Source organism: Amphiura filiformis, chromosome 1 (assembly GCF_039555335.1).
Source record: "Amphiura filiformis chromosome 1, Afil_fr2py, whole genome shotgun sequence".
Taxonomy (NCBI): Eukaryota; Metazoa; Echinodermata; class Ophiuroidea; order Amphilepidida; family Amphiuridae; genus Amphiura; species Amphiura filiformis.
In genome coordinates, this window is record NC_092628.1 from 10,612,018 (window position 1) to 10,628,503 (window position 16,486).

Consider the following 16,486-nt stretch of genomic DNA (forward strand, 5'->3'; position numbering starts at 1 on the left):
ACTCGCGTCCGGCAGCGTCTGCGTGGTTTACCGCTCGGGCAGCTAAAGCTGCCCTCGCGAAATAAACCACGCAGACGATAATGTGGCACGCATCGTTGTTAAACGGTGATGAACAACGGTGAAACATGATTGAATCTAATTGCATTTTTACATCTACCAGTAACAGAGTGAAGTGTTGGATTTCATACATGGAACCATTTAAGTCAAACTTGGGGTGCTACAACCGCACTGGGCCTTAATTCGACATTGAGCCACACTAGCCTGCACCTACCTGAAAAACCCTGTGGGCAAATACACGAGTAACCTATCTGGCTGCCTGTGTCTTCTATACAAGTCGCCCCATTCTCGCATTGATGGTTTAAGTTACACGCAGAGTTGTCTTGACATTGAGATAATCCAATTCCATTTTCAGGTTGACTCAGATCGATGATATCATCATTTACAGAAAGCAAACGAATGCAGCCCATGAATCCTGAAAAGAAATATCAAAGGAAATCAATAATCATAATATGTTGATCAGTGGTGTAGCCAGGATTTTAATGTGAGGGGCAAAGCCAAATTTTACGTCACCATTTATGAAGTTTTTGTTCCATTAGTCATTTTAAGGACACTTTACTATCTGCTGTCTCCATTTAATCCCTGAAAAATTTCTGTGGGGGCACTTTGCCCCTTCCCCCGGCTCCCCCCAGGTTTGGCCCTTGATGTTGATTTGTACTTCAGGTTGACTAACTCTATACAAATCACAAAAAATGCTCACATGCTTTATGTTCATTCCCACATCAAATATGCATATTCTGGTATAAGTTGAATAGCACACGTAATGTTTTCTTATGACCACAGAAGGTCTAATAGTGTCCAAAATATGCTTGGGTTATGAAGCCATCCCTTACAACATTGGAATAGATCTAATTACAAGACCACAGAAACAAGTCAATGGATTAATTTGTCAGTAACAAACTCCAGCAACTGCTCATGCTCAAACATCCTATCAAATGTTCTCCTTTGACTGAATACCAAGGCATTGCCATCAGTAAAGACTTCTACATGTGTTCTTCTGCACTGGACTAAACTACCCCATCACAAAAACGTGCCTCATCACAATTTGCAGATCTTCCAGATGACACTGACTTATAGGTGACCCCGGCCATCCGGGTACTTATTTTACATGACGCTACAGTGCCTACACTTACGCTTTTTAACCCACAATAGACCGTGGAGCAGTGCGACTAGTTGACGACTTGTAACAGAGGCTGATTCAGTTTGTTGACATTTTGTTTTGACCTCGAATCAAGCATATTTCGGGCCGATTTTGGTAAAATAAGGGTTAAATACTTGGCGAAAATTGCATTTTATGTGAAGCTGAACCCATGAACATGTAGAGGAGAGTCTTTATTTTTGTTGTTGGCTGGAGGCGCCATGTCGAGAAGTTATAGAAATGGTAGTATTTTGGCCGATTTGAAAAGGGACAAACCACAGAAAACTACAAATTTGACTTCTGAATCGGATTTGTTGTCAACGGAGGTCAACAGCTTGTGACGTCACTCCGGGGTCACCTATACTCTCACACCACAATCATTATATAATCTTCCAGCACATTGCTCCTGGTAGATATTTAGACCAGACTCTTGCTGATGTGTTTCATACATTTTTTTAACTTTCGAATGTTAAACATGCTTACCTCCTGTGATAATAGCTCTGCTAGGAATAGTCACAGCAGTAGGTATCCCGCCTATGTAGGTAGATGCTGATGTACTCAGCCCAACACTAGTACCAGGAGACACACCTGTCACAGGGTTAATATCATCGTTTATATAGAGGGCGCCATTGATATTGTTGCGGGCAGCGCGTATCTCGTGCCATGTGCCTAGAGTGATGGGCTGTCGGCTCTCTATGTTGACTTGACCTATGTTGTAAAAAACACATTTCAAGAAGTTATTATGGTATTACATTCAAAATAACATTGGTATAATTATATAAGAACCTAAATTATGTTACAATACCTATATGTTTTTTAGTCTGTAAAGTGTGCCGAGGCTTGTGGATCAACATCTACTCGTTGTGCCTGTGCGTAGCGCACTATAAATCACTGCGCTTTTTTAAAAACATTTTCATCAACTTTCACAAATAAGGGCTATTATTATTATGTAAGTAGAATATACCATGATAAAATGGCCTAAACATCAGTTGCTTCACCGTAAACACAAAAGTATGAATGAAAAAGCTGCTATCAAACAAACAGTGAGTCTTCTTGAACAGGCAGAGTAAAAAATGTATAACTTTCCTTCCAATTTGTGCTGATCAAAGTAAACGTATTAAGAGCAGGGTTCCCATTTTTTGTTAATCATGGTTCAAACCACCAAAAAGTCATCCAAATTTTCTCATAACAATTAGATTCTATGCAACAGAACACTAACTGAAAAGTCACCCAATTCTATTTCTTAACCACCGATTTCCAGTGGACAGGAAGAGGTGACAAATTGTGACAATTTGGTAGCCATTTGTGACGAACCAATATTACCGTAGTCTTACACACAGGCAATACTGAGTCATTACTCTGCGAGTCTAATCTATTTGAGTTGAATGGATAATTAAAGAACTCTTCCTATACCTATGTACAAGAGCCAAATGTTGTTAATCCGTGATGAATCCACAATTTTTTAGTAGCGTGACGTTAACTTAACGAAAGTGCACATACGCATTACGCTTTGAGCGCGTAAAATTCATCATGCCTGAAACTTGGTTTACATGTTGAATTCAGTTGGAGAAAGTGGCTAAACATTGCTGTTTTATTTTGTAGTTTTATTGCTGATATCAGCAGAGAAATCAATGATCTTCTTGTAAGGTGCATGAGTAGCAATGACTGATATAATCATGTTTCATTGTTGTTCATCACCTTTTAACAACCCGCGTCAGGTGAAATAAACCACGCAGACAGCACGGACGTATCGTTTTTTAACGGTGATGAACAACAATGAAACATGATTGAGTCCTTAATTACCTGATCCCAGATCAAATGTAAAGTGTACATAGCCACCAACCAATCCTAACCCAATGAAGTCACTACCATCAGAGTTCCAGAAGAACACACCATCATTGCTCTCAGCTCTTATCTCCATGACAATGGTTGTCAGGGATGATGAGATGAGGAAGTAATCCCCTGACAGGTAGGAAGATTCAGTGAAGGAAGGCACCATGATATTGCCACCTGAAAGTAAAATAAATTTCTTCTTGTAAGGTTGAGTGGCAATGACAAACGGACATTCCAAATGAAAGAATCGTGTGAATTAGATGATCTTTACTCTTTTGTTATTGAAAGGGATTCAATCATGTTTCAACATTATCCATCAACAATTAACAACTCACACAGACAACATGGATGCATCGTTGTTAATCGGTGATGAACAATGGTGAAACATGATTGAATCTTGAAATCAAGACATGAATTCAGCACAAGCACACTCTGTTCATACATACTGAACATGTTGCGATTATTATTCATTAATAATAAATGTTACATCTTCCTAATTTTTCTTCTTGATGATTGTTGCACTAATTAAAAACCGCAGCAATATCAATGTATAGGACCAGCTCTCTGCCAATCATGCATACCATTATATCAAAGATATGTGGGAACCAAATTGCTCAACAGCTGATTGCAACCAACAGGAAAAATACTCAAATTCTAACTATAATTAATAGATTACCGTATTCGTTCCAATAAGCGCCCGCGCCCCAATAAGCGCCCACCCAGGAAATTTCCAATTTGCTAAAGGGTACCATCAGTGTTGAAGTGACAGATAGACGTCGATATGGTGAAATAGCTGGAGGACTACAAGTCCTGTGTAAACTTGCAATACATTTTCTACATCAGAAAAGCTACTAGAACGTCTCAGGACCCTTTTATAACATACATAAATTTGTCTCTAATGAACACCCCTTAAAAAAAATTAGGTAAACCAGGTAAAAAATAAGCGCCCACCCAAAATGACTTTGTTAAGCGCCTATTGGAATGAATACGGTAGTTGGTTTTTTTTTTATATAACCCGAAAATTTTGCTATATAATGGCGGATCAACCCATCATTGGAGACTAACAGTACACATTGTATATGAAAACAAAGCTGAGACTCTCATAACACTGAATATGGGGAATGTTTCAATGATGAATTCTTCAAAACAATTTAAGTTACAATGACTTGCTCCTCATTTTTTTCGCTGGCTCACCTTGTTCACACTGTGAACCCATCCAGCCTATTGCACACAAGCACCTGTAGTTATTTTCATCTATCACAACACAGTCACCATTATAATGACTCACCTTGTTCACACTGTGAGCCCATCCAGCCTACTGCACACAAGCACCTGTAGTTATTATCATCTACCACAACACAGTCACCATTATAATGACTCACCTTGTTCACACTGTGAGCCCATCCAGCCTACTGCACACAAGCACCTGTAGTTATTATCATCTATCACAACACAGTCACCATTATTCAAGCATGGTCTTTGAGCACAGGGACTGTTAGAACACTGAGATATGTCTCGTCCACCAATTGCATTTCTCCATTGGATCTCTGTTGGGATGTTGCCACCAACCTATTTACACATAGAAAAGGAAAGAAGAAGAAAACAGTAATCATACAGTGTATTTGAATACTTCAGGTGCAGAACCTGATGTAGATATGTTGCTGTCTTGAGTTATTTTAATCAATATCGTTATTGATAGTTTCATAATTTAATTGTTAGTGTCCACATTAATTTTTGTTCATCAGCTTTCAAAATACGTATTCAACAACTCTTCCAATAACTTACAGAAGCACGCATATGCATTACGCATGAACGGCGAGCACATAAAATTTGTCACGCCTGGAACGTGTGTTTACATGTGGAATTCAGTTGGCGAGAGAGGCTGAACATTGTGGTTTTATTCTGTAGTTATATTGCTGATAACTACAGTGAGAAATCACAGATCTTTTTGTAAAGTTGAGTGGCAATGACTAAATGACATTCTTCATGAAATAATCATGTGAATTAGACGATATTTCGCTTGTTTTCATTGTTGAAAGGGATTCAAGCATGTTTTGCTTGTGTTTATCACCATTTAACAACTCCCCTCTGGCACGTCTGCGTGGCTTGCTTAAGCTGCTCCCGTAAACCACACAGACGACACAGGCACACCATTGTCAAACAGTGACGAACAAAAGACATGCTTGAATCCCTAAATTCACTGTATTTCTAATCACAGCCATTGCAAAGATATCTCATTACATAAAAATATTAACAATATTAATACATTAATACAAAAAATACACAAGTTAGAGTTCAACTCTTTACTCATAGTCAGACTATCTTTTGAATAAAATGGTCAAGGCAGAGTTCATATATATCACCCTTTGCATCTCAACTTTTAAATCATTTTTGTGTTGTAATCCAAAGTTGCACTCTGTATCTGTTGCTGTCTTTGGGCAGCTCTGCGTCAATTTGGCCCACTTTGTAGGACAGATTTCATCTTTTTCCTCCTATATATAAAGTAACATCCAATATGAAGACAAGGCCACTGGCTTGTGTTCTATTTAGATAATAAAGGTATTGTTTTTAGCCGCTGTCGTGCATTTATCATCTCATATAACACGGGCGACATCATTATTTTAAGTAAAACAATGAGGCGAAGCTGGATCAGAATGTGTCAATTACTTCCCATTCATTTCACATGATATACAAATCCTTAATCTGAAATGACACCTTGTCTCTGATGGACCAGCCATTAGATTTTATCAAATATGGTAGAGTGCTCTTTTCCCCCCTACAAGTACAACGGGCTATTCCATTCAAAATCTGCACTCGCCCCGTGGAAGATTTTGGAAATATCTTCCACAGTGGAGTATGAATTTCAAATGGAATTGCACATTAGGCAGTTCCATATGAATTTCATACCCTCATTTTCATTTTCTCCCTCTGAGAAAGATCCAACCTTAATCTTCCACAGAGGGAGGGCGATTTTCAAATGGAGCTATCGAATGTGCTAATACCATTTGAAATTCATACTCCCCCTGTGGAAGATATTTCCAAAATCTTCCACAGGGGGAATGTGGATTTTATCTGGAATAGCCTAATACCTCATTTAGAGATGGTCATTCAGCCTTACCTGTAAATCCTCCAGACATCCTTGAAATCCCTCAAAGAATCCAGTCTCTGGGTGTAATCTTCCAAAATCAGGTGACCCTCCTACATAGAGTGGTGTGGTTACTGCTAGTCCCACAGATCCGCTACCGGTGTATGTATAGACATTACCATCTACTGTGAGCTGTGCTGAGTTACCTGTACGTAGGACCATGATACTATGCCATGTGTTGAATGCTATCTGATCACTTGATACTATGGCTGTACCTGAACCTGTGGGAATATATACACATTTCATAATGAGTTTTAACACTTGGATAAAATTTTAAATGTTCATAACCAGGGCTGATACTTTAGTTAAAGCATATCACCCATGTCTGAATTCATGACTTCTCTCTAATCCAAAGGGTCGCTAGTCCGAAGGTTCTCTTGTCCAAAGGGTCCTATTCCGAAAACCAAATTAAGTTCGCAAATCCGAAGGTTCTCTAGTCCGTATATAGAATACGGGTTGGGGTTACAGTTAGGGTTAGGATTTAGGGTTAGGGTTAGCAAGCCTTATTCTATATTCGGGCTAGAGAACCTTATTTATTATTCGGACCAGTGAACCCTCGGACTAGAGAACCCGATATTCGAACTACCGAACCTTTTTCAGAATTTGGACTAGCCAATGGTACTAGGGAATCTTCGGACTAGGGAACCTTCGGACTAGAGAGTTATTACCGTCTGAATTGTACTTATGATAGTCCCTACTACTGTCAGAAAGCCCTCAATATCAGACAATTCTGATATGTATAAAGAGGCCTGGATGCTGCAGATCTACATTACCTATTGGCAACAGTTAAGCTTACCTAGCCCATATCTGAGTTGCACTCTGCTATGCAGCAATCCTAGTGTTAGGAAGTCTCCATTGCCAGATATCTCTCCCATGTATAATATGAGGCCTGATGCAGCAATAGGTCTTATAAACACACTAATTATAGTATTGCTGTATGCTGTAGTAATAGTAGGCAAACTCAAGTAGGATGCTCCAGTAAAACTGGGGAACAAGATGTCCAAATCTGTCAATACAAATAGAATTTAAATTAAATTAATACATGTTCACATTTTCACATATACTTCACCTGGCTGATGTAAATACCACTTCCACTATAATCAATTTCTGAAGACAGTAGCATCCAATTGTAATACATGCCCGATCAAACGCTTAAGTTTATAGGATTTTGTACGTGTTTGACTTTGGACTTTTTATTTGAAGGGGTATGCAAAATGTGTGCAGCATATATAGACACTATTTGTGTGTTAAGGAAAAAACACTTGTGAAGCTACTACTTCTTGCTCATACCATTTAATGAGGTATTTCATAATTTTAGCATCATCTTTTTAGGGTACAGTTCAATAGATAATCACGGAAAAAGCTCATTTCCAAAATTTCAGTGTAGTCATTGAATTTGCTGTGAATTACGCATCAATACCAATATATTCATATGCCACTGTGTTGTAATTTCCGGTTGTTGACAAGCAGAAAATGCAAATTGTATGATATCTTTGTCAAACAACCAAATCTGCAAGAAAGTTTATGCACACAATCATAGTGTAGTTCTTTTTTGGGAGCAAGTTAGTGGATAAGCCTGTGGATCAGCATTAGTGCTCCTTTAAAGGAAACATATCTCAGTACCTTTAACTTTTACTAGGATGAGATTTCTTCCGATGCCAGTATCTCATGAGATAAAGTTGGGAATGATGCTGTCAATCGGGTCTTTGTGCTTACCTAAATCTTGTTGACACGTATTGCCTGTCTTATTATACGGACACAAGCACCGAAACCCTTCAGGTATTGGTATACATGTAGCGCCATTTCCACATACATTGTTACCAAAGCAACTATCATGTGTCATCTCACAGTTGTAACCATGGAAACCTGGTAAACATTGGCATGAATATGACCCTGTGATTGGTGAACATGCTGCCCCATTGGCACATGGCAGAGCAGCGCACAAGTCTTCATCGCACTGACCAATGTTGGCCCCGCTCAAGGCAGTAGATTGGTTGAAACTGAAAGGTATAACAAAATAAGTTTCAAACTGTGTTAAAATATGATTTCCTAGGTTATTTTAATCGGGATCGGTACAAAGGTGCTCTTTCAAGCAGAAAGTGAATTAACAGATTCAGGAATGTGTTACAAAGGTTTTAAAACATCTTATTCATCTCTGTTTGGTTCAACACCTCTGTTTCAATGGTCTAATTGGAAAATTTCATGTCTGGAGTAACTGCATGCTAACTTAGCAGTGGCTATTTGAATAGCATCCTTAATTCCAGTTTTCAGAGAGAGTTTTCTGAATCGCTAATATCATTTGGTAATCATTACAAGTATTTGTCTCACAATCACTGTGACTGCAAGTAGGTACCCAGGGTTGATACATGCAGAAATCAATTTAGCTTGAACACAATACAAAATACTGAATGACCACACATTAATGCTTTTTACTGCTTGAAATTAAAATTTAAGCTACCTGTACTCAAATCCTTGTATAGTGAGAGCTATAACACATCCAGTGAAGCCATTACTGACACCAGCTCTGAGTCTAGCAGCTGTAATATCATCCATGCCACCAACGAATACAGTCGGTTCAACATTGAGGGATTGAAGGGTGCCTTGAGATGATCCTGATATGGGACTAGAAAACAAACAAAAAATATTAAGATATTGAAAAATTATGGTAAAATTATGGTAAAATTACCATATTCATTCCATTAAGCACCCATACCCCCAATAAGAACCCAGCAGTGTATTTTCTATTTGCAAAATTCAGTATTATTAAGTGCCCACCCAATCTGTTTGTTAAGGTAGGTAGAAAAGTCGTAATTTTTAATGGAAATATGCAACTTTGTGAACCTACAACTACAATGACTTTCTTAAGCACCCTGGACACTTTATGGAATGAATATGGTATATCAAGTATTTATCCTCCCAGTTGAACGTCCCCTCCTTTGCACAAAAATTCAGGTGCACACAATACCAACAGGACTGTATTTCAAATATTTTCAAAGTTTTATTTTCCTTTTATATATACATAATGCAGTTTCATAACATTATAAGGTGACATTGAGGAAAATGGCGTTACTTGAAAAATAGATAATATGGGCTAGCCAGCAACGTTCAGAATTGTTTAAATTTACTACAGAAAGAAAAACACATTTGAATAACATTAATACTAACTAACCTTTGACCTGTTACATTCATCTGGCTGTCTCTTCCACTCCTATAGATATCAACTGTGACCCAGGTGTCAAGGGTCACAGGGTCACTCACTAGCCTACCATTGCCAGTTCCTGCCAAAAACAAACAAACACAGAAACAAACCTTTATTTTTTCAAACATGATTGACACACCTGTAGCACACATGTTATTCTTGCAAGTAAGCAATGTTCAGTTGCAAATTTGGATGTTTTCGCATCTCAAATGAACGAAGTTGAAAGATTCATATTTGTTGCTCAAAAGCCAAACGAATGCAAGTCGCAATCAAAAATTTCCTTTAAAAATTCATTTTATCATCAGTTTCTTGTACAACGAAGTATGGGGCATGAAATAAAATATTAAAGGGGTATGACCCAATCGACAGCCTCATTCGCCATGTTTTCTTCATAAAACCGAGATTTTGGTTATCAGAAGAAAGCTTACATTTTGTCATTACACCAGTAATATTCAGCACCAGAAATAGGTTTCGTTTAGATTGTGTCAACCAAAATGTAGCAAATTGTGATTACCACAACTGGTAGGCCTCAATGTAAGATAGAAAACAGAACATGGGCAAATCGGATCACGCCTCTTTTAAGCTATGATCTTTATATACAGTGTGCATATTTCTGTACCTATCACATATTCACATTACTGACATCTGCCTCATTTGGTAATGTTGACAAATATTTTTTCAACTATAGGTGTATCGGCAAATTGGTCCACATTTTGACGCCACAAAGTTATTCATAATTTTATCAAAGCTATTCATGAATGTTGATCACTGGGCTGACAAATAATGCCTTGGATGCTTAATTTCATTTTGCAACCATAATGGGCCACAATACCACTAAGGGTTAGGGTAAAGGGTTAAGGTTAAGGTCAGGTGAGAGGTTAGGGTTAAGGTTAGGGTTTAGGTTAGGATTAGGGTTAGCATATTGCAGACCATTATGGTTGTAAAAAATAAGTATGTGCCTTGTATGGAAGCAAATGAAAATTTCAGGCGCAAATAAAAAATTATGCCTAGTAAGCAAAATAACTATCAGATCGGAATTTTCTTTCATTCAAAACACTCACCTAAATTGTACTCAAATTCCACTCTGGCTGCTGTCAGTGACAATGAAAAGAAGTCACTCATGATGTTAGTCTGAGTACTGTACAATAGTAATCCATCAGCTAGCTCCGGTCTAAACTGTATAGAAAGAGAGAGGGTCTGCAACACAGGCTGGTCTGCTGGTAGTGCATACTTGATGTATGATGTGTTGGCAAAGTGTGGAATGCTGAATTCAACAACTGAAAATAATCAAGGAGGATATAGTTAAGAAGTTAACACTTTGGTAAATGAGAGGTATAGATACAGCCAATGACCGGGTAAAGTGATAGAAATTTGATACAAATACACATTTAATTGATCCTTTCATATATGGAGTATAGTGATATGTTGTTATTCTTTTAAATTTGGTATTCATTTTGCAATGTTTTGCAGGGACAATAACTTCAACTGTAAACTGTTCAAGTTCTTTTGTTGAAAGGGCATCAGGAATTTCCATGGTGGAATATTAATTAAAATCATATTTGTGAAGGTCTATGATTTGCAATTACAGAATGTAGGGGCGGGGTATTTGAGTTTGTGTGTACATGTAGGGCTGTGCGTATGTTGGGGTGTGTTTGTAAACACTGGCAAACGAGGACATACACATGAGAAATCAAAAACGAGGACATACACATGAGAAATCTCTGTACAACAGTACAAGAACAAGAAATGTGGATACTGTCCACGGTTCCTAAACAGTACTTGTAAAATGGCCAGCACAGGGCAAGTCTGCATTTTGATCAAAAAAACTTAATGTGGATACTGTCCACGGTTCCTAAACAGTACTTGTAAAATGGCCAGCACAGGGCAAGTCCGCATTTTGATCAAAAAACTTAATCATGTCCACGGTAAGGCAAACAAATGTTGGGAGTCCATGGTTGGATAGTAAAAATATATGTGTTTATCATGTCCTTGTTTGCTGTTGGATGTGCATGTGTGTGAGGGGGGGGTTACATATATATTCATACATCAGTCAACATTAATGGGTATATTTTCACGGGAAAATTTTCTGGACACGTAACCAATGCGTATCAATGTAAGTGTGACCTCGAGCCTGATCTCTGACCCCCGGTGGTGACCTCGCTAGTCAAGTCTTAGTAATTTTGAACTGGAATAGTATTCTTGACCGCAATTTTGATAAAAATTTGTGTATTGCAAATTTATTGAATATCATGCAATCTTAATTTCTTCACAATATCATCAAAACGTAATTTCAAAAATATTTACCTACGGAAAAAAATATTTATCTACGGAAACTCTTACCATCGTATTTTTAACTTGCGACAAGTTACTTATTTTGCATCAAAGGAGGAATTCTTCCTATTCAAATACATTGGAAGACCACCTGCTGTGCTCGGGGTCACATTCCATAATGCTAATATGTCTGCGCCCATGGGTGTCACGTGTCCAGAAAATTTTCCCCTGAAAATTTACCTATTAATTCTGACTGTACATGCGTACATGTATGTGACTATACTTACTTGTTTCACAGATAGGTCCAGCATAGCCCAATGTACATCTACATGAGATTCCATTTGGTTCATTTATACACTGCCCACCATATAAACACGGATTCTGTGTCTCACACAATGACATCTCACAATCTTTGCCTCCATAACCAGCTATACAGCTACATACGTAATCACTACCAGGCTAGAAAGAAAAAAGAAAAATTATATTAGCAGTTTCTTGCAAAATGACAGATAATGGGACATGTTATAGGAACAAAGGTGAAAATAATTAGTTTTCTTCATCAAACATTGTCAAATTAAATTCCTGGTGGAGGTAACATTGACTGAGCTCAAGTTTGTTAAAAGAGATTTTCTCCTGCAATGTCCTGCATTGACCATCAAAACTCTCATGTGACAAATAGAATGAACATGAGTATTGATATGGGTCCAAATGAGGCCCTAATCTGAAACATTGTACTGATTACAAACAAAGCAACTAGAGCAAACAACTAATTTGCTTGTCTCAAGTACCTCGAAAGTGGATGACACAATAAATGTGTCACACACAGAGAAGGATATCACATTATACAATCACCAATTCATCAGGTTTGTTGATATATAGTAAGAAAAGAACAATATCCTTTGAACAAAACTAAAATTTTTACTCCGTATCAGTAATTACGATAGACCAGTGCCCTCTGGGGCTAGATGTCATGTCTTGACCTTTGACACGACATCTTAACTCCGTCTTGTGTTTTCCTGTTAGCCTTTCTGCATCTACAATCTACGAAAAAAGTCCTTGGAACGCTTGGTACACTCTGTCGAAATTCGTGCAGAATTTCATATGATCATGGAAATGACGTATATTTTGCCTGGGAACAAGCATGACATATACAACAATGATTTACCCTTCCCCTCTCCCCATCGATCAATGTTGGAACACATTGGGAACCGCTGAAGACTTTGGTATTTCTCAACATTGCACGGGGGGGAGAGGGGGTGACAGTTTTCCGTTTATGTACACGCAAGCGTTCCAAGACATTTTTCGTTGATTGTCTCTACCGAATGCAAAATATTTCATCTAAATTTCGTTTTTGTGTCATAACTCAAAAGCGGAATGTAAATATGAGCTTCATATTGCACACGATTTGAGAGTGGATTATATGCTTTGAAATCATAACAAAATTGTTAATAAAGAAATTGGTTTATTTAGGGAGTGGTCACTGAAACCATCCCCTATGCTAAACAATACACGTTTCGTAATATGGCTCTAAACTGCTCTAAAATGTCATTTTGTCCCTTAACTTAAAAACAAAATGTTGTATGAGCTTCATATTGCACACGATTTGGGAGTATATAATATCCCTTTGAATCACAATAAAATTGATGATAAAGATGTTGGATTATTTAGGGAATGGTCACTGAAAACACCTCCTATGCTAAATTACACACATTTCGTAATTATGACTAAAATCTCGTTTTTGGCTCATAATTCAAAAACACTACAAATATAGTTTTAAAAAAATATTACAATGTTTTGCAGCATGTTCTCCAAAATGTTTTTGAATTTTATTAAAACGTTCTGTACCCTTTATAATATAACCCAACATGTAAATGTTTTCTGTAAAACTTAGCTGAGTATAGGCTTATCCGAGCGAATCAGAAAGATTGTGATGTAACAATTTGAAACAACTCATTTCTGAATATTATTTATAATAAAATACGCTTTTTATGACGAGAAAAAGAAAAAGAAAAAGAAAACAACAATTGAATACACTTAAAGAAAAAAAAAATCGACCACCACGGGGACTCGAACCATTGGCATCAATCAATAGTCAAAAGATTACCAGTCGAAGGACTAAGCCGTTGCGCCACGCTGCCATTTCGCAATCGAAGTAATCAGTTTTGGTCTTTTATAGTAGTCAGGTATCGGGGAAAGTGTAAAGCTGCATATAGTGCAAATGGCAAAGTGGATCAGTTTACCATAATGACAAAATGGTCCAAAATCGACATTTTATGGTTTTTAGGCCGCATCTCATGGAGCGTGAGGTTCGTTTACCTTGGCTATACCAATTGAGAATGTTTGAATACAAAAGTAATGACAAATTGATCGCATTTATGACATTTGTTAACAGTTTGCCATTTTGAATTGAAATAAATATCCATACGTATATATTAATATCAATGCAGGGCAAACTGCTCAGTACGCACGCTATTCAATGCAGCAGTTTACCATTACAGATTACCATTATGGGTTTACACTTTACACCCTTTGACTATTCGTGTTTTAATTGCGTGAATCATTGCTAAATTATGCATTCATTATTTTCAATTCTTCTTTTTTTCTTTCTTTGTATTAAAAAAATAAATAAATAAATAAATAAATAAATAAATAAATAAATAAATAAATAAATAAATAAATAAATAAATAAATAAATAAATAAATAAATAAATAAAGAAAGAAAGAAAAGAAAGAAAGAAAGAAAGAAAGAAAGAAAGAAAGAAAGAAAGAAAGAAAAAGAAAGAAAAAAAAGAAAGAAAGAAGGAAAGAAAAATGAAAAATGAATGAATGAATGAATGAATGAATGAATGAATGAACGAAAGACATTTGAAATAAATAAAAACATGAACGCGGAAAAAGGTTGAAGTGACCGCTTATAGGTTCAAATTGCAAGCAGCTTAATCACGAAGCTCACATGGCCGAGTGGTTAAGGCATAGGTCTTGTAAACATGAGGTCCTGGGTTCGATTCCCAGGCGGTATTACTTTTTCTGTTTCATTTATTATTTGCGACGGTGAACCCGGTGAAAATATTTGTTTATTATAAATACATGAAGTATGCATTTTTTATTTATTTTTTCTGTCTTTCTTTCTTCCTTTCTTTCTCTATGTTTGATTAATTAATTTAATTATTTCTTTCTTTCTTTCCCAAAAGCCTCCAAATGAAATACTTTCCAATTTAAATGTGATCTTATAACAGTCCTACAAACCCCCTCCGCCCTACCCCACATACATCCCACGTCCAACACCTCGCACGCACACACCCCACATTATACACACATCCCATACACAAAAATGTGAAGCACAAATCTGCTGAAGATAGTTGTTACATCATGTCAAAAACAAGTTAATGCTATCTACTGAAGATAGTCGTAGTTTATTATTGACTTCCTTACAATCTTAACGTACATGCGGTTTAGTATTTAATTAAAACTCATTTTTCTGTTTTGTAACGCTCGTTCACCTATCTGACAAGTGATATGAAGGTGAACTTTAAATATTAATTTCAAAAATAAATTGAACAACTCGGAATCATGCAGCTTAGAGCCGTGATACGATTTCTCGGTTTTGAGATATAGCATAAAAATTTCATTAAATGCGTGTATGTTAGGTATGGGGTGTTTCAGTGTCCACTCCCTGAACCAACCAATTTCTTTATCAACAATTGTATTATGATTCCTAAGTACATGGTCTACTTCCAAATCCTGTGAAATATAAAGATCATACAACATTCGGTTTTTGAGTTATGGGACAAAAACGTCATTTTAGAGCAGTTTAGAGCTATAATTGCGAAATGTGTGTATTTTAGCATAGGGGTGATTGCAGTGACCACTTCCTAAAGAAACCAATTTCTTTATCAACAATTTTGTTATGATTCCAAAGCATATAATCCACTCTCAAATCGTGTGCAATGAGAAGCTCATACGACATTCCGTTTTTGAGTTATACAACAAAAACGAAATTTAGATGAAATATTTTGCATTCGGCAGAGACAATCTCTGAAAAAAGTCCTTGGAACGCTTGGTACACTCTGTCGAAATTCCGTGCAGAATTTCATATGATCATGGAAATGACGTATATTTTGCCTGGGAACAAGCATGACATCTACAACAATGATTTACCCTTCCCCCTCCCCATCGATCAATGTTGGAACACATTGGGAACCGCTGAAGACTTTGGTATTTCTCAACATTGCACGGGGGAGAGGGGGTGACAGTTTTCCGTTTATGTACACGCGAGCGTTCCAAGACATTTTTCGTTGATTGTAGTTGCCTCATGCATGAGCCAGATGGAGGTTTTGTGTAGGGTATTAAGATCCTGGGCTGCACCTCCTGGGCTGTTTCCCAAAATGATGGTTTCACCTATCATGATCGATAGGCATCCTCAGAATTATGATCTCAAAATCATCTGACTTACCTTGCCTGATGGTACATGTACCGGAATCATGTTGGATTAATATGAGGTAATCTTTCAGCAAAGGCCACAGGTCATGGCCTAATGTTTTCTCAACTATAAACATTCATGCGAAGGTGCTTCGTTCGATGCAATACCAAACAAAAAAGGTTACAGTTCATATGGTACAGATTTCCGATATATCTCCCCCTTACACTTACAAGTTCTGTACAGGTACCCCTGTTATTACAATCAACAAGCTCACACAATCCAACAAAACAATTGCCAATATTGATTCCTGCTGTGAGGTCAGAGGTCATGTCAATAGGTTGACCACTCAGCTCCAGGTTTGAGATACAGCCTTGGAATTCAGTAGCTCTTAGCTGAGGTAGCGGTAACAAAGTCTGCAAGAAA

The 16,486-nt window shown here is 37.3% G+C and overlaps 1 protein-coding gene across 1 annotated transcript in view; it reads right to left on the reverse strand.

The window, feature by feature from the left end:
- The window catches only part of LOC140155398 (uncharacterized), a 117,368-nt gene that overhangs the window by 13,960 nt on the left and 86,922 nt on the right, over positions 1-16,486 (reverse strand). Inside the window, 13 exon segments of the mRNA XM_072178233.1 lie at positions 272-472; positions 1,679-1,903; positions 2,999-3,205; positions 4,223-4,326; positions 4,407-4,597; positions 6,147-6,394; positions 6,970-7,179; positions 7,890-8,173; positions 8,632-8,796; positions 9,343-9,451; positions 10,434-10,649; positions 11,931-12,102; positions 16,294-16,476. Coding sequence (XP_072034334.1) covers positions 272-472; positions 1,679-1,903; positions 2,999-3,205; positions 4,223-4,326; positions 4,407-4,597; positions 6,147-6,394; positions 6,970-7,179; positions 7,890-8,173; positions 8,632-8,796; positions 9,343-9,451; positions 10,434-10,649; positions 11,931-12,102; positions 16,294-16,476 — 2,515 coding nt within the window.